The sequence below is a fragment of the Poecile atricapillus genome, chromosome 1 (assembly GCF_030490865.1).
Source record: "Poecile atricapillus isolate bPoeAtr1 chromosome 1, bPoeAtr1.hap1, whole genome shotgun sequence".
Classification (NCBI taxonomy): Eukaryota; Metazoa; Chordata; class Aves; order Passeriformes; family Paridae; genus Poecile; species Poecile atricapillus.
Window position 1 is genome coordinate 115,554,630 of NC_081249.1, and position 21,197 is coordinate 115,575,826.

At 51.5% G+C, this 21,197-nt stretch overlaps 1 protein-coding gene across 3 annotated transcripts in view; it reads left to right on the forward strand.

The window, feature by feature from the left end:
- TIAM1 (TIAM Rac1 associated GEF 1) overlaps positions 1-21,197 on the forward strand; it is a 122,325-nt gene that overhangs the window by 22,858 nt on the left and 78,270 nt on the right. The window contains exon 1 of one of the 3 annotated variants that reach the window (XM_058861922.1): positions 2,883-2,922. The exons of the other annotated variants lie outside the window; for them this stretch is intronic. Within the exon in view, the coding sequence (XP_058717905.1) occupies positions 2,898-2,922 (25 nt within the window). The 5' untranslated portion in view covers positions 2,883-2,897. Of the gene's footprint in view, positions 1-2,882; positions 2,923-21,197 lie in introns of those variants that run through there. 3 annotated transcript variants of the gene reach the window in all.

The window sequence follows — 21,197 nt, forward strand, 5'->3', positions numbered from 1 at the left end:
CCGCAGCCACCATCCCGCTCCGGAGCTGGCCCAGCTGTCTCTGCGCCGTGTCGGGCAGAACGTGCCGGGCTGTCTCAGAACAGGTTTTGGTAGTTCCTTGCCGGTGTGGGAGAGCCCTGCTGTTTACACAAGCTGGCTCGCACCCTCGGAGGAAGCCCACATCAAAAGGGTGGATCCCAGTGCGTCAGTGGGGCCGGGAGCTGGGGCCAGGCCTGGAAATGCCTGTTCTCCCCAGCGGGAGCGACACACCGGAGCTCCCGGCAAGGCTCCCGCGGGACAGCTGGGCCCCCTGCTCCCACCCAGCCACGCTTCCCTGCAGGAAACATCTCATTTCTCAGGACGAGGCTGGGGTGGATCCTACATGACTCAGGAGAAGGCATCCCTTGCCTCTCCCTGCTTGGATCTCTCTCCATACCTTAGGCTTGCTGTTGATGGCTTGCTGGTTTCTGCTCCAGTGCTCTGAGCTGTGATTGAAGGGAAAGTCGCTGCTTTTCTTTCTCGCATCTGCACTGAACCTTCTGGCTCTGCACAACTCCCTGACAGGAGGCGACAGCTGGGGTGGAACAGGGACAGGAGGAGAGGGAATGGCCTCAGGCTGGACCAGAGGAGGCTCAGTTGGACATCAGGAGGAATTTCCTCATGGAAAGGGTGGTCAGGCATTGGCAGAGGCTGCCCAGGGAGGTTTGGGGTGCCCAACCCTGGAGGTGTCCAAGGAATTCCTGGATGACTCAGTGCTCTGGGCTGGGGACAGGGTGAGCATCGGGCACAGGATGGACTTGATGGCCTTGGAGGTCTTTTCCAACAAAACAGTTCTGTGATTTAAAACTCATGAATGGTTACACCAATGTCTGGAGCTTTCTGCAAGCTGCTCTTAGAACAGCTCATGCTTTCCTGGGAGTTCTGGCCATGCCAAGGGTTTGCTTCTGGGGCAGGAAGAGATGCCCCATGCTGCTGTGGCAGGGTACAGATGGCCCCAGCAGCAGGGTGGTGCTGCCTTTTGCCCTCTGAATCTGAAAATCACTGCAGACAATCGCTGCTGATCTGTCACAGTAAGCACCTGTCCCTCCTGTGGAGTGTGGCTGCTGTGTCTGTGGGAGCTGTGTGCACACCCGTGTGTAGGGACGCGCCGAGGCCGCTCCGATGGGAGCGATCCCAGCTGGGTGTGGGAGCTCTGAGCTGTTTCAGAGGACCAGAGGTGGCCGTGCCCGAGTGGACCTGAAGGCAGGCAGCAGCAGCAGCCCCCATCACCCTCTGAGTCGCTTGAGGCTCGCCAAACCTGCTCCTCCACTCGGGGTTTGTGAGTTCCCAGTGCTGAAAGCTGCTCACCCGTTTGTTTGTCCCGCAGGTCGGAGCTGCTGGTTTGCTCATTCAGGGTTTCAATGCACCATAATGTTGAGGATTGTTTAGTGCTGCCCGCTCCAAGCAGTGTCTGATCCCACCCCTCCTTCAGCGCTTTGCTGCTGCCAAGGTGGAGCTCTCTGGTGCTTCTGGGGTGTGCCTGTGGTCACGGGGGACCTCGTGCTGAGTGTGGGTGGATCTGCCCGAAACATCTGAGGCTGTGAGCACTGAGATGAGAGGTTAAACCCAAGGCGCTGTTTGAAGTGGGCTCAAACTCACTGCTCTCTCCTGTTCCTGGTCACGGGGGCTGTAAGGATGACTGTGCCACATCAAATTGCTTCTCTGATATCTTGTCCCTGTCCCAAAATAGAATCCTCTCCTCCCTTGCTCTGCACCTGCAGCACCTAGGTATGTGGAGCCCCACAGCCTCACTCTGGCTGTGAAATCCTTTCAGTCCCACAGCAGCGTGTCCAGCCCTGGGTCAGAACTGGGCTCCTGCACACACCTTTCCCATTTTATTTTGTTCTTTTCCTCTTGGTTCTGTCCTTTTCCCAACTTGCGGTCACTGCTGGCTTGCAGAGGGCGGGACTGCAAGGGTACGGTTGTTGCTCAATACTCCGTATTTGTGAAGGATCACCTAGAGCTGTAAATGTTAATTTGTTAATTGATTTCTGCTTGTAAAGAATATTTACTGTGGTGTCTGGTTCCTTTTCAGAGCAGTTTCATACCTGTTTTACTTGTCCCATATATGTGGTGCAGAGGCAAGGTGGGGGAAGTTGGGGGATAAACACAGATGGGCTGGGTTTTGCGTTGGTATTTCTTATTTATAGCAACCATTAGCCTGCCTTGGTCTGGAGGATGCTACTGCTCAGATCTTAATCCAGAGACGGTTATGTGGAAGTAGGGAATTAAGTAAGACCAGATCTATGCGTAATTCTTAATTCCCTGGAGTTCCCCATCCTGGGAACCCTCCTGCACCTGTGGGCAGCTCGGTGGGAGCAGCCTCTGGCATGTTTTTTACGCCTCCTCTCCAGGAGCACCATCCAGATACGTGCCCAGGGAATCCCTCGGGGTCGGGGGCAGAGGCAAAAGGCACAGAGTAGGTCAGAATGTTTTATTTTCAGTCTTGCTGGTGAGCTGCTGCCTGCAAGCGCAGCAGAATCCCGAGGACCGTGGAGCAGGATTGCAGGAGCGAGTCGCTCCGTGGGCTGACTGGGGATTTAGTTCCTGGCTCCTCTCACAACGCTGGCGAGTTAAAGTCACCCCGGAGGGATGTCCTTAGGAATTCAGATTTCAGGAGCCAGCGGGGTTGAGTGGCAGCTCGTCTGAAGCCTGTGACGGGAGGAATTAACAGGAGAGGGAGGGAGGAAGAGACGGAGGGAGGGAGGAAGGGAGGGATGGCAAAACCCCAAACCTTCAAACACACCCAATTGACCCATCTCATCTTAGCGTGAAACTTCGCAAGTTCCACCCACTCCGGAGCAGAGGGGGAATGAAATGCTGGTGCTTCCTCCTTTCTGCTAGCGGCAGCCGGGGCTCGGGAGGCACGCGAGGCAAAGATGTTTGTGCTGCTGATGATGAGCGGTAAGAGCAGCTCAGCTGCGGCTCGGATAAAGCTGGGCAAACGTGTTTGGGGCTGTAGCGTGTCCAGGAAGGCTCTCCTCTCCCAGTTCCCGTCTTTCCCCGGCGTGGATTAGGGGTGTTGCTTTCTCTGAGTTGGGTTGTCAAGCGCTGCTTTGCTTTTCCAGGGTTTGCGCTGCTCACCCAGACACCGGGGGCTCGAGCTGATTGAATGGGAGCTGGGGCTTCATAGCTGAATTCCCTAAGAGAGAAAATGCAGTATCGTGTTACTGACTAGAGATGTTCCCTTCTCCAGCTGTCTGGCTTTATTTTCCATAATTACAGGTTGCCACGCTTTTTAATTGTTGAAAATGAGCCCCTTGAAAGGTTTCAACTTGACTCGGGCTCTGTTGGGTGTCTCTGTGAGGTGGGGGGAGCCGGGAGGCTGTGAAGGGCAGCGCTGCTCCGTGAGCGGGGAAGGCTGGCTTGGGGGGGCTCACGCTTCCCAAAGATTTGGGAACACTGCGGAGCCGGGACTGGGGGAACCTCGTCCGTATCGAGCTGCTCATTTTCCTCCCGGTTCCTTCAGCAATTGCTTATCGAGTTATTTAATATCCCGGGTGCTATCTCTGAATCTAAATTGTCTAATTCTTGGGTTGGTGACAGGAAATGTTAGCACAGAGCCCTGGCTCTGCAATTACTGTGACTAAGCATCAGGGCTGAGCACCAAGCGGCAGCGCTGTCTCCTGGCCCTGCGCTCTGGGGGACGGGCTCCCCGTCCTGTCCCGGCTCCCCAGCCCGACCTGCTGTCCCCAGGGCTGCTCTGGGAATGTTGGGATGGCTTCTGCCTCCCGAGAGGCACGGGCTTGCCTTCCCACAGGCAGGGTTCAGCCCTGACTCAGAGCTGTGCAACCCATCAGCCGTGAGTAATCCTCCAGGGCAGAGGCAAAGGATAATGCATACCTTTTTCTGGGAATTAAGTCACTCTGGAGCTGTTGGAAACGTGTTTTCATAGTTTTGTTTTGTATACCAGAGCCCCGTCGCTGAGCTGGCTGTTAGTTCCTTGGATGGAGTTTTAATATTGCAGGAGGGATTTGCATTTCCACACGTGATCAGTGCTGTGGAACGAAGCGAGCAGGTTTGGTGGGTGTCACTGGCTCGCCTGTTTTTCCCCAACCTTTCTGAGTTAAAAGTGATCTCTGTGCAGTATGGAAAAGGTGTGGAAAATTGCTGTGCTAAGCACATAGGACTGAGAGATCAGGTGCCCAAATGTGGCAGGCCTGGTTATGCTTCCTGGGGATCTTGCTCTTTAAAGGGTGCCTGTCTGCTTTCTAACTTGTTTTGAGGCAGAAACACTTTATTTTTCCAAAATGCCTGACAGAAAAAAAATCTGCCGAACCGCAAATTTGCATCATTTAAGCATTTGCTAGAGCTTTATGCTTTTTCTCTGGGAAATCAGTGGTAGGACTCCTGCTGGAATTGGTGTTGAGAAGAAGCATTGATTTTGCAGTGGCAGTGAGTCTATTAGGCATCAGTGTTTGGAGCAGGTTCGTTTGTGTCTAATGAAGTTAGACACTGTGGCTTGGGTTGTAGGTAATGGTTGTTTGGAAAGGAGCCCCCAGAAAAACACAGCTAGTTCCCTGCAGGATCAGTGACCTGGACTGGTCCAGGGAATGCCTGGGAATCCTCCTGCCAGAAGCTGGGCAGGAATGGGAGCTCCCTACTTGGGGCAGCAGGTTGGCTTGGGTCTAAACTGTGAGCTCACTGTGTCAAGCAGCGAGACCTCATTGCTTCCCTTGGGCTCTGATGAGTTCCCCAGTGTTAGTCTTCTCTCAGTTGTGAGGGTTATTAGCTCAAAAAATTAAAGGGGGGCAAGAAAAGGCCACCAGAATAAAATGCCAGCTTCTAAATAATTAATTGTAAAGAAAAATCTAGTGCAAAAGTAACAGTGGCATCGAATCTTTGCAAGAATTCATCAAGAAGGAGGATGAGTCTCTACTGATGTGTCTTCCTGGGTATTATTTTGTTAAACTGGCGACTGTGCAGAGCGTTCCAGGGAGTTTTATGGCCCAGTAATCCATTGCTGGATGAGGGGAATACATTATTTATAGATTAGAGTGTTTTAACATCCTCGCATGGGGTTGTTTAAGGAGGTCAGAATGCAGAGCAGTGGGAATGGGATTAGCCCAGCTGTGCCAGAAGCAGTGCAGAAGCAGGAGGTGAAAGGGGAAAGTATCATGTAGATGTTTATGTTTTTATTGTGCCTCACAAGGCACAGGTCACAAAAGAGTTAGGGGCTTCTAGAGCCAGAATGTAGTTTTTATTGGTGGTGACATCTCAAATTCTAAGTGAACTGGAAAGAGATACGAACATCCTTTTCCCCGGTTCAGCAGGCTCGCTCCCAGCAGCGTGTTAGTGTTCCTGGTGGGACAGAGGCAGAAGACTTGAGGAAGGGGCAGCATTTGTGGGACCAGCCAGCCCCTCCTTCCTTACAGGGGAAGCTGTTGTGTTGTTCCACGTGCAAAGCCTTTCTGCGTGCCCGTGTCCCAGAGGCACAGCCCCGTGAGCCGGCGCTCTGGCTGCCAGACAGGTACTTGATTCACTGCAGAGTGCTTTTAGTGTAATTGCTTTTTGAGGCTTCCAATTAGGCTTTCCATGAGAGTTGGGATGTGATGTTCTCAGGCAGCTCGAAAAGCCCTCATAAAGCCAAGCAAAGGAGTGGTCTGGGCAGGGGAAGGGGGTGCTTGGCAGGCAAGACCTGCAGGCTGAGCTCAGGGAAAGCTCTGGCCCTGGCAAGGGGCTCTGCTCACGGTTTGCCTCAGGAATCTCTGGGGTCTCGCTGCTCCCAGCACCCACAGCAGTTCCCACTCTGCTCTCTGCCTTTGGTCTTCCCAGCAGCAAGCTCTGGGCTGCCAGGCTGGAGATGGGAAACCAGCAGTGGCCCTCTCTAGCAGTGTCTAGACAGATGTCCCATGGTGGGACCCGGTGGCCTTAGGGGTCTTCTCCTATCGTAACAACCGTATGAGTCTGTGGTTCTGGAGTGTGGGGTAATTAGGAGCTCAGACTGCTGATGATGTTAACAGAGTTTAACGAGTGGCCAGGCATTCACTGGCCTGCAGGGGCTGTGTGCTTGGTGTCAGAAGCATGGAAAATGTGCCGTGGTGCCGCTTCAACAGGACTGGTACGGGATGAACTGCGTCACCTTGCGTTGCCAGAGGTGCCCCTGAATTACAGGGAACAAGCAGCACCTCTGGAAGCTGATTTGGGGCTGACCACAAATCACCCTGCACACGTACATCCTGCTGGAAGGGCACGAGTGTCTGCAGGCGGGGACATTGCCCAAAAATCAGCCATGTGGACACAGGAATGTGGAAGTCACAATGGGTGTGCTCTTCTGCGGCTGTAAGGGAAAGAGGGGGGGCAGTGGGCAGCCATGGGGTTGGAAGAGGTTGTGTTTATTTCTGAAGAGGCAGAAACTGCTATTTTCTTCTGAAAGCTGCTCTATGTTTCTATTTCTACTTTCCCTTCCAAACAATCTGGAAGCGATGGGCTCAGTTTCTCCTGTGAGGTGCAGAAGAATGAGTCACTTGTTGAGGGGATGTGATACTGGATAGCAAGTGCAGAACCAGCTCTGGAATAGCAGTGTCTTTGTGAAAGAGGTGTTTTTCCTGTGTGTGTAGGGAAATGTCCCCTTCAGCTCATGCTGGGGCTGTTGGGCGCCGAGGGTGACTCCTCCAAGGATGAGGCTCCCTGAAGTTGGGCCATGTAGGGCACCAGCAAGGCAGAGCTGCAGCTGCAGGAGCTGGGGAAGTTGCCAGACCTTTCCTGTAGCATTTTGTCCAAAGCCGGAAAGTGGTTTTGGGGTCTCTGAAATAGCAGAAGTTGGACAGAAGAGGGGAAGTATGTATGTTTTGCATGAATACCTTCTTGCCGTGTTTCTGGGAGGTGTCAGGATCTCCCTCCGTACCTTACACTGCCTGGTGGCAGTGCTGAAATACCCTCGCAGCAGCTTGGCTTCACATATTGCAAACTGCTGTAAGGCTCACAAATCCTGACTTTCCCAGGTGAGCAAACAGCCCCCTGTGCTCCAGTCCAGCCCCTCTAACAGGGAGAACAAAGAACCTTCTGCCGGCTGCTTCCCAGCTGGGAATTGCTTTGCTGTTCATTTGCATTAACCTGGGTGGGGAAGGTGTTTTCAGAGTGTGCCCCAGGCCCTCAGACACCCAGATGGAGACAAAGACTCCCATTGCGCAAGGCCACCCTGGGAAGGGAGCTGGGAAGCTGCTGGTGCAGCAGCACTGAATCTTTTAGGTTGGAAAAGGTCTTTGGGGTCAAGGAGTCCAAGCTGTGACCGATCCCTGCCTTGTCACTGAGTGTCCAGGTGTTCCCTTGGACACCTCCAGGGATGGGGACTCCAGCAGTGCAGGAACACCGGCACAACCTGGAAGACCCAACCCCAAGGTTGTGCCTGATGCTGCCGGGCTTTCCCCATGGCTCTTCAGCTGTGCTCCTTCCTTTTGCCAGTGGTTTCCCTCCTCTCCTGGTGAGGGGAGCCCGGGAGAGAGGGGCAGGAACGGGAGCCCGGAGTGCTCCAGGTTTGCGGGTGTATGTGATGGTTGGGTGATGGCTGCAGGTCTGTGCAGGGACCGGGAGCCTCTGTCAGGCATCCCGGGCTGGAGGTGATGTGTAGCACATGCCAAAGGTTGTTGCAGTGAAAAATGTCTGAGGTGCTTTTTTCAGCAGTAACAAAGGAGCCTTTTCTTTCTTCTTTTGTAACAATGAAAATCTGGTGGTTTTCTTTCTCCAAAGTGGGAGGAAAGTTGTGTTTTTGTTGACTCTCATGGCCCTCCATGGTGAGTTAGAGGGTGCTGCTGTAAGAGGTGTGAGGTGGGCAGCAGAGGCACCAGAAACACACAGCCAGTGAGACTTGAGGCACAATACAGAGCTCAGTTCTCTTGGAAGCTGCAGGATGAAATTCATGACAATAAAAAGCCAGTGGGAGTCAGTTCCTTGCTGATTTTTTTTTTTAAATTAATCTTAATGCTTTAGTAACATCTGGATGATTGCTTGGTAATCTTTTTCTGGGAAGGGCTTTTGTGTGTGTGTGTACTTTGTTGTGGAGTGATAAATCACTGTAATTTACCAGCCTGGTTTTTAAAAATTTGGAAAGTCATGCTGTATGATGTGTCCCTTCGAGCTGTCATTCCTGGAGGCACCTGAATGAATCCATGACATTTCAGTTCCTGTTTACTGCTTCAAACAGGTCTTTATGCTTGACATGGTTACCTGAGCGTACCTTTAAGTTTGGAGTTTATGGAGAGTTCTTTAAAAGGGAAATTAAAAAAGAATAAGAGATTTTTGAGGAGGAATAAGATGCGGTCACTTGTTTTAAGCCACCCAGAGCTGGGAAATTCATGCAAATGTCCAGAGCTCCATGAGGACTGAGGTCCCATTGGGAGTACCCCTGGGAGCCTCTGGTCATGGGCTGTCCACTCCCAGCTGGCTCAGCCAGTGCCTCTTTCCTGAAATGTGCCCTCCAGCCTTGGTGCAGCGGGGGCTGAGCAAGAGAAGGGCAGAGTTGCACATCCGTGTAGGTGCTCCAGCAGCTGAGTCTGTATTTCCAAACAACATGAAGCAATGCAGGGAACAGGCAGTGACTGTCTGGGGCCATGAGAAACTTGCAGTGCCCTTGGTTTGTGCTTCTGGGCAAGAGGAAAGAGAGAAACCAAGGCTTTTTGGGGGAGCATGGCTTTGAGAGCAGATCCATCTGCAGGGCTCGGGCTGCTGGAGCTACACCTTTGGGACAAGGGGCTGGATTATTTGGAAACGGAGGCATTGCAGGAAAGGTGTGCTGGCAGCCTCATGGGGCTTCACAGTCGAGGGAGAAACCTCATGTTTGCCAGTACCTTACAGCTGTCCTCGTTGGGAACTCTTCTTCCAGGCAGAGGTTTGGTTAGGGAGCACAGAGAGGCTGGCACTGAACAAGGTAAGGATTTGGGCAGGATGAAGGTCAGATGGAAGGCCTGGTCTCTCTGAATCTGCTGCAGGGACTGGGATCTCATCAGGTGTGCATTGGTTAGTTCTGCTGGAGAACAGGAGGCTGACCCACTTAGTGCATACCAAAAACCTGGCTCCACTGTTGGGTGACACTGATCTCTGCTCTGCTGGCCAGTGACAGCGCCCAGGGAAGGGCTGGAGCTGTGCCAGGGGGTGTTTATGTCAGAGATCAGGGAAAGGTTCTTCCCCCAGAGGGTGTTGGCAGTGCCCAGGCTCCCCAGGGAATGGGCACGGCCCTGAGGCTGCCGGAGCTCTGGGAGCCTTTGGACAGCGCTGCCAGGGATGCAGGGGTGAGGTTGTTGGGGGTCTGGGCAGGGCCAGAGGTTGGACTTGATGATCCTTGTGGGTTTCTTCCAGCTCAGGATATTCCATGGTTCTGTGATTCTATTGGGTGCCATGGGAAATGGGAACTGGGGCTGTTCTGCTGCCTGAGGCAGGACAGTGATTCCCCCACCAGCACCAGATAGATGGAAACTAGATAATTGCAAATCCCACATCTGTGATGACAGGAAAAACAGCTCCAGCTTTATGTGAGCCCCTGGACCCAGGATCACATCTCCTCACATGACTGTGGAGCTCTGGTTTCAGCCCACGCTGGAGCTCTGGGATACAACTGCAGGATAAATCCAGCAGGGCCCCTGAACAGCTCCCAAGGCAGTCGGGGTGGATGGTGTCCCACAAGGAAGACACTTGCAGACGACAGGGCCCTCGTGTGTGTGTAAAGCACAGATACAAAGACTGGCAAACCTTAAGGAAGCATGTCAGTGGCGTGTGCTCTTTTTGCATGATGCAGCAGCGCAGAGCATGGGTGAAATGCATCCTGTGAAGTGCTGCAGTAAATGTTTGTTTGGCAAAAAAGGCTGAAGTCTTTGAAGGGACCCAGTAAGACTCTTGGGCAGCACGTGGTTAGGCAGGCAAAATGGCAAATCAGTATGTTGACAGAAAAAATAACCCCTGCAGACCAAAATGTGCAGAGCTGTAGGGACAGCAGGAGCAGCCTGGGATTCCAGGATTTTCCTGTGGGTGCTTTTGGCTGGGGGTGAAGCTGGCTCTCTGCTCATGTGGGGCACCAGCATGGAATGGGGGGCAGGAGTTGCCATGTTATGCCATGGGGCCTTTCCTCAGGCTCAGAATCACGGAATCCCAGAATCATTGAGGCTGGAAAAGAGCTCAGAGATTATCAGGTTGGAGCTGTGCTCCATGTCCCCAGCCCAGAGCACCGAGTGCCATGTCCCAGCCGTCCTTGGACACCTTCAGGGATGGGAATCCCAGGCCTCCTTGGGTACCTCCTGCCAATGCTTAAACACTCCTTCCATGAAGAAATTCCTTCTGCTGTCCCACCTGAGCCTCCCCTGCACATTTCCAGTGCGTTTTGCTGAGAGCCATTGTCTACACAGGGAACAAGAAGTCTGAGGGGTTGCCTTTGGAGTTAATTTGGGGCCCAGCCAGCCTCATTTCTAGCACACAGACCTGCCATCCCTGTGACCACATCCTCCCTTGTGCTGAGATGGGTCCTAGTCCAAGCTCCAGGGTTTCACAGGTCAAGGGGCTTGTCCTGCTGGTCCCTAGAACCTGCTCAATCTGTGTCATGCTTATCCCAAGGTTTGACCATCGTGTGTTTGAAATGGCTGCCCAGCCTGTGTTCCCTCTGTGGGTTTAGGAGGAGCACAGCTCACCTGGCATTCACACAAGATTGCAGATATTTAGCTCTTTCAGAGCAATCTTGAACCTGCTCATCAGAGTGTGCATCTCACTTGAAGCAACTCCAGCTGTGCAGAGCTATTTTTGTACAGGAATCCTTTGAAATTTTAATGCACTTTTTGCTCGTTGAACCCCAAAATGAGTCACTTAAGGGAGCAGCTGCAGTTTTTCCAAACCTCTGCCTACCTGTTGCTTCCACTGACTTTTCTGTAAGCTGCTTTTGGGCCTCAATTATTCATGGAAAAAGTAAACCACATCCAAGAGAGGCCAGGTGTTTCTCAGAAATGTGATGGGATTGTCAGGGTGTCCTGTGCAGGGTCAGGAGTTGGACCCAGTCCTTGTGGCTCCCTTCCAATGCAGGATATTCTGTGGATCTGTGGTTCGAGGGTTTGGCAGCCTGTAAGACCTCTGAGAAGGAGTCAAAGACCAAAACATTTTCAGCAGGTATATAAAATTACCCTTTTGTCAAATTCTTCTTAAAAATAAGATCTGGTTTTGAATACAGGAAGAGAAAACCTTGTAGGGGTTGTATTGCTCTCAGAGCTCCTGATTCATTGTCTAAATGGCAATGAAATGTCTTGCCTGGCTCAGTCTGCAGTGAGATGTGAGTCACGTCCCCACGTTGCTCAGAGTTGGGCACAGAAGGGACAGACTTCACGCCTCCCTGGCAGCTCCTGCTTTTCGCAACCCCGCTCGCAGCAGACGGCACCGCAACGTGTTGCCGTGAGGTTCGGAGCGAAATTCTCCAGAGGTCTCAGAAATTTAATCTGTTTGTGTGGAAGCCTCTGCAACCTCTTTCTCAGCTCCCCCACTCGAAGGGCTTTCAAAAGCTCGGAGTTCTCAAACTCCTGGAGCTTGGTGAGGCTCCCAGCCAGAGCTCTCGGGAGTCTGGAAATGGAAATCATTTTTTATTGCTCAAGCTGGACCAAATTTCACATTTCGAGTCTCTGCTGGTAAAACTGACAGAGCAATAAGAGGATTATCTTTGTCCAACCCCTCTTTTTAAACCTAGTAGAGGAATGCCAGGGAGCAGGGATTCATATTCCGCTATGCCTGACCTACAATTTATGGCAACGTTATCCCAAAGTAATTGAGTGGGTCCCAGAAGTCTGTGTAGCAGCCAAATTCTGGAGGTGCATGTGACTCCTTTCACTTGGTTTTAGAGGCCTTTTCAGTGGAGCAGAGTAAGTCTGAAGGTACTCTGATGAAGTTGCACTGTGCTGAGCACAGCCCCTGCTGTCTAAGGAGATGCTTGTTGTCACCATGTCCCCTGCATGGGCACCTCTCCTGGATGAAGGGATGATCTCGAAGGTCCCTTCCAGCCCAAACCACTCAGTGGTTCTGTGATTTATTCTGGCTTTATTTCGGTGATACAGCAAAGGAACTTCTCTGTCTGTTAAAGGGGCTTCGAGACACAGGGAGATTTCAGGTGCTTGCCTGTGAATCCCTGGAATTGCGTTGAAGAGTGGAGGCCTAATCTAGCACCTTCTCTCTCAGACACAGCTTTTGCAATTGAACAGAATCCTCTGGAATTTAAAAACTTTGGGGGGGGGAAGAAAAGGAGGCCCGCAGCATGAAATCCCCTTGCCTATCCCTGATAAACACCCCCAGATCCGAGCTGGGTGTTCTCTGGAGAGGTTCAATACGTGGAAATGAGCGGCAGCACGGAGTGTAGGAAAGCACCGGGGGCACGAGCCCGCCCCGTGTGAGTGCTGCAGGTTATTCCATGGGAATAATGATGGAAAATGGGCTCCCCCAGGGCCAGCTTTGTGCAGCCCCAGGCTCCTGCAGCAGCGCAGAGCGGGCTCTGAAATGCCACCTGTTGGCACAAGCTGTGTCACTGGGAATGGGGGGGATGCTGATTCTTTCCTGGGCTGAGTGTGATTATCTCAATAGCTGCACTTGAAAGCTGTTATTTAATTTCCATTGTGACACCGTAATAGTGCTCAGAGGATTACGTGGAAATGGATGTGAGGAGCTTGATCCCTGAGAGCGGGAGGCTTTCAAACCATGTGCCTGGGCTGGGTTATTGGGTTTTCTTAAGAAATTGAGCGGGGGTTTGGACTAAATGACCATTTGTGCCTCGGCTTCTCGCAGCCTGGTGCAGATAACCGTGTTCTGTGGCTCCCTCTGCTCTCAGGGAGGCGGATGCATGTCGGCTGTGCTGTTTTTAGTAAGAGGACGTTGAAAAGATTCTAAATACAACTCTGTGTTAGTCCACTGCAGGACCGTTTTAATTTTAAATCAGCAAATATTTCAGCCGGGCTTCCATAATGGGTATTAGTTTTTAATTATTTCTGGCATTTTCCCTGATTAAAAATGGAATTTAAAAAAATTTATTACTCTTCTAGTTGTAATTTTATTTACTGACTTGGCAGGTAGCATTGCTCCTGTTTTTTTTCATGAAAGGCCCTGTAATCTTGAAAAAGCTGGATGGCTCCTGTGTTGATGGTTTTTTTTCACCTGAATGGATCTGGAAAATATCAGTAGAATTTTGGCATTTTAAGGCTGGTGGAGCTAACAACTTATTAATTGTTGTTGTGTAAGCATCAGGTTAGCTTTGTGGGACAAAACTTAATGGTCAGTCTGGTCCAGGATGTCAGTATTTGGTCTCCCTTCAGCTAAATTAAAATTAATAGTTAGCTGTCATGATAGTAAATGGGATTTGATTTATTCTTCTCTGTGTGCAAATTCCAACCCATTGTGGCACACATAACCTGCTGTGCATCATCTTCTGCTGAGTAGATCCCTAAAGTTGTCAGAGGCATCCAAGGTCGTTATGAAAGGTATCATTTCTGTAGGAATTTATCAACTGGCACAGCAAAAGAATCAACAAAATTCCACAGTGTTTGGGTTTTTAAATTTGATGTTGTCATTAACAGCCAGTGGTGTTGGAAGCAGCGAGCTGGGCCCGACCCTGCGGGACGCTGCAGAGCTCCAGCCACGCGAGTGCCGGGATGGGAACATCCCCACGCTCTGCAGGGAGCCAGTTCACACCCCAGCAGCGCTCAGCTGTGCCCAGCTCTCACCTGGTGCCACTTCAGAGCCTTCCTTCGGAGCGTACAGCACGTTTCTGGGGAAGAGAAGAAGATGGATGCTGGAAATCTTGCATAAACAAATTACACTTGGCAGGAGGGATGCTGCCGGCTCTTCCCTGCTTGTTAGGAGTTCCAGTAAAACGGGCTCTCTGATACTGAAATATCCCAGAAGAGAGGCTGGCTCAGGAGAAACTGGAGCCAAAGCAGGGCTGTACCTTCTCCCTTTGAAGCACCATCCTGCCTGTGTTTGCCTTTTCTGCAGTTTTCCTGATGTATTGGCAAAGAAACATCAGGGTAAGTTTCCTGAAAACAAAGGAGTGAATGAATGAAGTATTTTTCTCTCTTATTCCTGAAACTGGTTTTGGGCTTTTCTTTTTTTCCCCTAAGCCAGTTAGGTTGGGCTTTAAAGAACAAACCTCCAACCCCAGACAATGCAGCAAAGCCAAAAGCTTGGAGCAGGTGTTGCCCACTTGTTCAAACAAGTCCAGGACTTGTTTCCTTTTCAGAACACAGTTGGAAGTCAGGCCTGAAGGAGGAAAACTAAAATGGAGCTATTGAGCATGAGCTCACAGCGGTGGCCCTGTGCCCCAAAATTGTGTATTTACGTGTGGGGCTGTGAGAGAAGCAGGTTATTAACCCTGCTGAGCCCTGGGAGCAGAGACACATCCTCACACTAAACCTTCCCAGTTTGTTGGGAGGATTAACTGCAATCCCTTTACCCTCCGTATGGCTGCCCCTACATCCCTGGAAGTGTCCAAGGCTGCCTGGACAGGGCTTGGAGCCACCTGGGATAGTGGGAGGTGTCCCTGCCCCTGTTAGGAGGTGCCAGTGGATGAGCTTTAAGGTCCCTTCCAACCCAAACCATTCCATGACTCTGTGATTCCCATGTTCCAGATGTTGTTGGCTGCCTCACAGCTTGGGCTTTTCTCAGTGTTTCAGGTTAAGCCACGGTTTTTGTGAGCAGCTCCGCTGTTTGTGTGCACAGCTTCCTGCCTGCCCACAGGTGAACTGTTCCTGGCAAGGCTTTTCCCCCTGGCCTCTGCCCCACCATGGCACAGCCACCCAGCTGGGGCTTTGTGGTGCTGGAAGGGTTCCTCCAGAGTCTGGGATGCACTCGGGACCCATTTGGCCGGCGTTTGCTGCATCTCCTGCGTAAACAAACACTTGTTCTTCCTAATTTCAGCTCCATGTCCAGGTCCCATTGGGGCATGTTTCCTTGTCAGGAGCCCTCAGCCTGTTTCATCAGTGGAAGTTGTTTCCCTTGTAAAGTTCGAGGTGCCCATTGTGTAAATTGTTTCACAAGTCACCTTGGGCTGGGAAAAGAGCATGGTGGGGCAGAGCCTGCAAGCTGGAGCAGAAAGGTGCCCTGCCAGGTGATTATACATTCCTTTTCATGGCTTGTTTGGGTTTTTTTTAGGAGGCAGAGAATAAGCTGAGGCATGTTAAAGCCTGTGTGAGGAGCGATAATGGAGCGCTCTCTCCTTTCCCACAGCTGGGCGTAGGGAGGACGTGCCAAACCTCAGTGCCCGGCTCCTTGTGCTCGCAGCCCTGGCCCCTGGGGGCTGGTGGGAGATGGAGGGGGCTGAGGTGGCACATCCCTGTGCCCTCCTCACCGTGGTGCTTGCTGTTATCCCTTCCTCATCCCAGCACCCCAGCCAGGGAACGACGTCTGTGCTGAGTGTCCCCTCTTCCCCCGTCCTGCTGCCCAGTGGGGTCGTTCTGACTCCTCAGGTAAAGCAGAGCTCACGGGGGATGGGGGTGGTGGAAATGGGCCTCAAGCCACATTTCCAGCCATCACTGGATTTATTTGTCTCGTTTAGTTTATTTGTCTCGTTTCAAAGCCATTCCACGGCTGGTTTAAATTACCCCTCCCTCGTGACCTGCTGTGCTGGTAAATGGTCAGGCTGAACAATATCCCGATATTAATTAGTGCAGTGGGATTTCGGGTGATGCTTAGAGGAGCTTCATTCTGCTTCTGAACATTAAGTTACTCTGCAAATGTTTTTATTGTCTTTAAATGGAGTTTACTGCTTGTTTACATAATTACTAATCTAATAATTACAGTGGAATTGAACCCTGAAAGTTGGTGGATCTTTGTGAAACACTGAACAAAGGAAACCAGTTAAGTTTTTGTATCTTTTATAAATGTAAGCCTCTGGAACAATCAAACCGACAGAAATGCCACCAAAATGTCCCAGTTAATGGATTTTCTGTTTGCTACACTATATAGGGTTACCAAACTACTGGTAGCTAATTGCAGCCGTACAGATGGCACCAGGAGGGATGGATTTCTCCAGCCTGTGCTGCCTTCCTTTGGCTCCCTGCAGTTCAGAGCAATGAACACTTTTTGCAGAGGGAGGAGAGTATCTGGCTGCTTTTTGGGTGCTTTGCTGGGAGAATTTCAGGTATTTTAAAAAATTATACGTAAGTTGTTAACAAGGGCACTTTCAGAACTTACTGGGAGTGTTTTTGAAGGGCACTTTTTTGTTTTAATGGGAAAATGAGGTGGGGATTGTGAGCTGGGGTGGTGCTGGGAGATGGCAGAGAACTGCCTTTGCTTCCTCCTCCTCCTTCCTCCTCCTTCCTCCTCCTTCCTCCTCCTTCCTCCTCCTTCCTCCTCCTTCCTCCTCCTTCCTCCTCCTTCCTCCTCCTTCCTCCTCCTTCCTCCTTCTTCCTCCTCCTTCCTCCTCCTTCCTCCTCCTTCCTCCTCCTTCCTCCTCCTTCCTCCTCCTTCCTCCTCCTTCCTCCTCCTTCCTCCTCCTTCCTCCTCCTTCCTCCTCCTTCCTCCTCCTTCCTCCTCCTTCCTCCTCCTTCCTCCTCCTTCCTCCTCCTTCCTCCTCCTTCCTCCTCCTTCCTCCTCCTTCCTCCTCCTTCCTCCTCCTTCCTCCTCCTTCCTCCTCCTTCCTCCTCCTTCCTCCTCCTTCCTCCTCCTTCCTCCTCCTTCCTCCTCCTTCCTCCTCCTTCCTCCTCCTTCCTCCTCCTTCCTCCTCCTTCCTCCTCCTTCCTCCTCCTTCCTCCTCCTTCCTCCTCCTTCCTCCTCCTTCCTCCTCCTTCCTCCTCCTTCCTCCTCCTTCCTCCTCCTTCCTCCTCCTTCCTCCTCCTTCCTCCTCCTTCCTCCTCCTTCCTCCTCCTTCCTCCTCCTTCCTCCTCCTTCCTCCTCCTTCCTCCTCCTTCCTCCTCCTTCCTCCTCCTTCCTCCTCCTTCCTCCTCCTTCCTCCTCCTTCCTCCTCCTTCCTCCTCCTTCCTCCTCCTTCCTCCTCCTTCCTCCTCCTTCCTCCTCCTTCCTCCTCCTTCCTCCTCCTTCCTCCTCCTTCCTCCTCCTTCCTCCTCCTTCCTCCTCCTTCCTCCTCCTTCCTCCTCCTTCCTCCTCCTTCCTCCTCCTTCCTCCTCCTTCCTCCTCCCTGGCACTGCTGGGTCTCCTGGGGCAGAGCAGGGAGAAGGGAAGGAGGAGGAAGAGGAGAAGGAGCCTTCCCTGCAGCCAGGGACAGCTCCTGAGATGGGCGAGCGGAGCTGGCCCAGCTGCCAAGGGGGCTGTGAGTCAAAGAAGAGGCCCTAAAAATGACCCCTGAGGAAATGGTTTGTGGAAAAGCCAGAGAAATAACATCTTATTTCTTTGAGATTTCCCCCCTGTGTTCTTTGCTCCCTTTGGCCTTTTCCCTCTCGGTGTGAATGTTTTGTGCAGGAGGCAAAGCGAGATTTCCTGCTGAGGCTCAGGGGTCTCAGAAGCCGGGCTGAGCTGTTTGCTTCCGTGTGGCACTCTTCAAACCTCGTCACTTCTTGGGGGGCCTAATGCAGAGCCCAGGGAGTGCATTTCCCCCCGATTTTGGTGTGGCTGTTGGGCAGGGCAGTGGAGAGGCGCTGCTGTGCAGGCGGAAGCTCGCCGCGCCGCTCGTGTGCCGGCTTGTTCCCAGCTGCCTGGTGTGCAGAGGCTTGGCTGCTCCAAATGGAAGAAAAGGCTGCAGTCAGCACTCTGCAGGGAGGGAGACACTTCTCCTTCCTTCCTTCCTTCCCCTGGCAGAACCCAGAGCTCTGCCCATCCCTGGTGCAGCCCTGCAGATGGGAAGCCATTGGAAAAACCGGGAGCGTTTGTGTTGTTGTGTCACACCAGCAAAGCAGTGCTGCTGCTGGAGGAGCTGATCTTGAGCTTGGTCTTCTTTGGGACTTAAAGAAGGATGTGTTGCTGTAAGTGACATCATGATTTTGCTCCTGTAACCCCATTGCAGTGGCCTCTGCAGGCACAGCCAGAGGTTGTGTCCCATCACAGCTGTGCTGGCAAATATTTGTAATGTAGATCTGGCCTCAGTGTCGAGGCCGTGCTTTGATTCCTGCACTGCACAGAGCTGTTCTTCCTCCTTTAACATACAGGGAATAACATCTTGAGAAAGATTTTGTAGGAGTTGATTGAAAACTGTCAATACTAAAGTGCAAAATACGAGGTTTTTTACCTCTTCTCCCTCTTTTCATGTTGGTATGTCAGCTCTGACAAGTGGTAGAAAAAACCTAAGGAAACAAGAAGGGAATTGCATTTGAAATATTTTGATATTGCTCATGGGTGACTTGTACAGCCCATCAGTGATGTGTGATAAGGAGATGTTTTCAGACCAGGACTGTCTTTGATGGCAAAACATCCAGAGGTCTCCAGAGCACCTGTAGGGCAGACTCTGTAGTGGAGAGTGGAAAAGTTCAAGGTAAAACCCCCTGAACTGGCACAAAGGTTATTGCCTACCAAAAAGAGATGTAAGGGCTGGTGCAGAGCCAAGGAGTCTTTGTTTAGCTCTGTTGTAAAGGTGTCCTTTGCTTCTCTCTTTTGTCCCTTTGAAGGGCTTACCTTGAAAAGGGCAGCAGCCACTTTGTGTCTGAGGTGCATCCACTCACTGCAAATAGTTACTGCTTCTGGCCTGGATCTGTAGGATCAGTGTGGAGACGTGGCTGTGGCTGCTGGTGGAGTGGAATTCCGGAATTCCGCAGAGTTTTCACTCTTGAGTTTTTACTCAAGAGGTGTCTCTTGACACCAGAGTCACCTCTCCTGGTGGTTTTGGCTCAGGAGGGTGGAAAAGAGTCTTTCAAGAGGAAACTCCTGGTCCCTTGATGTTATTTTTAACACCCCTTTGAGTAAAAGCTGCTTTAAGCAGTAACACAGTGTGGGCTGTGAAAATGGGTCTGCCATGAGCATGCAGACAAAACCAGTGGTAGGAAGCTATTGGGAAAGGCTGGACATCCCTGCAGCTGAGAGGTGGCTCTGGTGGGGGACAGAAGCCATTCAGGTGAATTCAGGAGCTGTTGTGAGCTCAGGTGGGCTGAGTGATTCCCGTGTGGCACAGGCAAGGTGACTCTGGGCAGTGTTTCCACAGATACACTGAATGTGCATCTACTGCAGGGTTTGTTTTCATTTGGCCCTGGGCATGGTGCCACACAAAATACCAGTGGCTTTCACAGCCACTAAAACCATCTACTGCTCTTTAAATGTAAAGAGGAAACTGGTTATTTTCTTCCAGTGCTATTTTGGGCTAATGTGAAGCAGTGAAATGATGGCATGGCACTTGCTGCTGCTGCTGCAAGTATCAATCACAGGATCATTGAGGTAGGAAAAGACCTCTGACATCATGGGGTCCAAGCCGTGCCCACCTTGTTCCCAGCCCAGAGCACTGAGTGCCGTGTCCAGTCATTAAAGTGCTGTGTAGATTTACTGTGTTTTTGTTCGATGGTGTGGCTGATACCTCACCAACCTGGCATTTGGAGGAGGCATAGCTGTTGTTTTATGAGGAATTTGTGTTTCTCACACATATTTTAGAATGCCTAAAAAAGAATCCCACTTCTTCATACTCTAGCTCAATGTTTTGTTTCTGTGACTATACCCGGCAGTAACTGCATGAAAAGGCAGCGAGAGCCTGGTGCTGAAATATTCCCACTAGGACTTGGAACATCTCTCCTTGCTCCTTCTCTGGCACTACTTTTTGAGTCATTTTCAAGGGAGAACTAAACTGGAGCTGCTTTTGGCAGCGTGCTGTGCAGGATGTTGAGAGCTCACAGGTACAAGCCCTGCAGCTGGTCACCTGGCAGCACTCACAGGCAGCTCCTGTGTGCCAGCAACAACATTTTCCTTTATTGACCACAGATTGCAAAGCCAGAGGAGGACCTGGACCAACTGCAGTGCTGCCAAACTGGAGGATTTGTCACTGTTGTTTTCTTATTGCTCAGGAACAGCTTGAGTTTGGGAAGGATGAGCTCTGACCCTCTGTGCAGCTGTGATCCATGGGTCTCACTGAGGCTGGCCAGGAGTCCAGGGCAGTGCTCAGCCCCTGAACCCTCCAGCTGGATGCCCTGGGGCTGCTTGGCCACCTCTCTGCTTGTGTTCCATTTGACAGCAGCCTGGTTCTGAACTCTCTGGAGTGCAGCTTCACTTTGGCCTTGCTTTTGCTGGGGGTGTCTGGTCTGTGCTAACCTTGGCTGTGATGAGGATTGCACGTGGTGTTCCAGATGAGCTCGGTGTCTTCTGCAGCATCAGTCACTGCTGCTTCTGCTGGGCAAGTCCTGCTTGTGATTTACATTAGCTTTTCTTGGCATTTCTGTCACACCAGGAGCTCCTGGCCCTCTGGGATCAATGTGAGACAAAAGGTCTGCTCTGTGCTCTGACTTTATCCAGCTTTGTGTCCTCAGCACAAGTCACTGGCACATTTCATTTTTGTCTCGGCACTGAAAACATGAAAAAACTCGAGTGAGGTAATTCTCTCCTCAGCAGAACCTCTGTGTGAAGTTTCTTATGCAGATCATAATTCCTCTGCCAGTTTTTGTCATCTTCAGCTCCACTGGTAGTTTCCTGGAAAGGTGTCTTCTGCCTTTCCTTCTCTGGAAAATGGGTCATCTTCTTGCAGGGAGTGATCAAGGGTAGCAGGCAGAAATTAATTCAGTTTCCCATTTCTTCCCGTGTCATTCCCAGTTCCATCTCTCAGCTGTGCTCTCCTGCCTTTGACAGACAGAGGGATACATCACTGCTGGGATCACTTGTTCTGCAGTCCCAGGCAGGATCCCAATCCGCAGGTTTTAATATAAAAATTCTTGCCCATATCCCTGTGGTTGCTTCTCGCATAGTTTTGGGATGCAGCTTGAAAGCTGCTGCTGACTGGCACATTTTAAACTCTGGGTTTTGCTCCTGGTAACCTCAGATGTGGTGATTCACATGTCTCCCCCCCATGCACTCCCTAGAAAAGGAGGCAAAGCCTTCATTTTAGTTGGAGGCCACACTCAGAGCTGATGAATATCAGCTTTCCACCCTGAGCTGCCTTAGCCTGGCTTTTGGTAGTTCTGGCTTTTCCTCTCCAGAGCGTTTGCTGATCCATCCTTTTTCTGGCTCTGCTCCCTTCCCACCTCTTCCCAGGGTGGGGGCTCACTCCCTGAGCCTGGAGGGTGTCTTCTCCCGGGATTTCCATCCCTCATGGGTTTTGTCCCCTCTTAATTAAAGAAGCAACACCCAAGCATGTGGCCCTGGAGTTGTGCGTTCCTCCC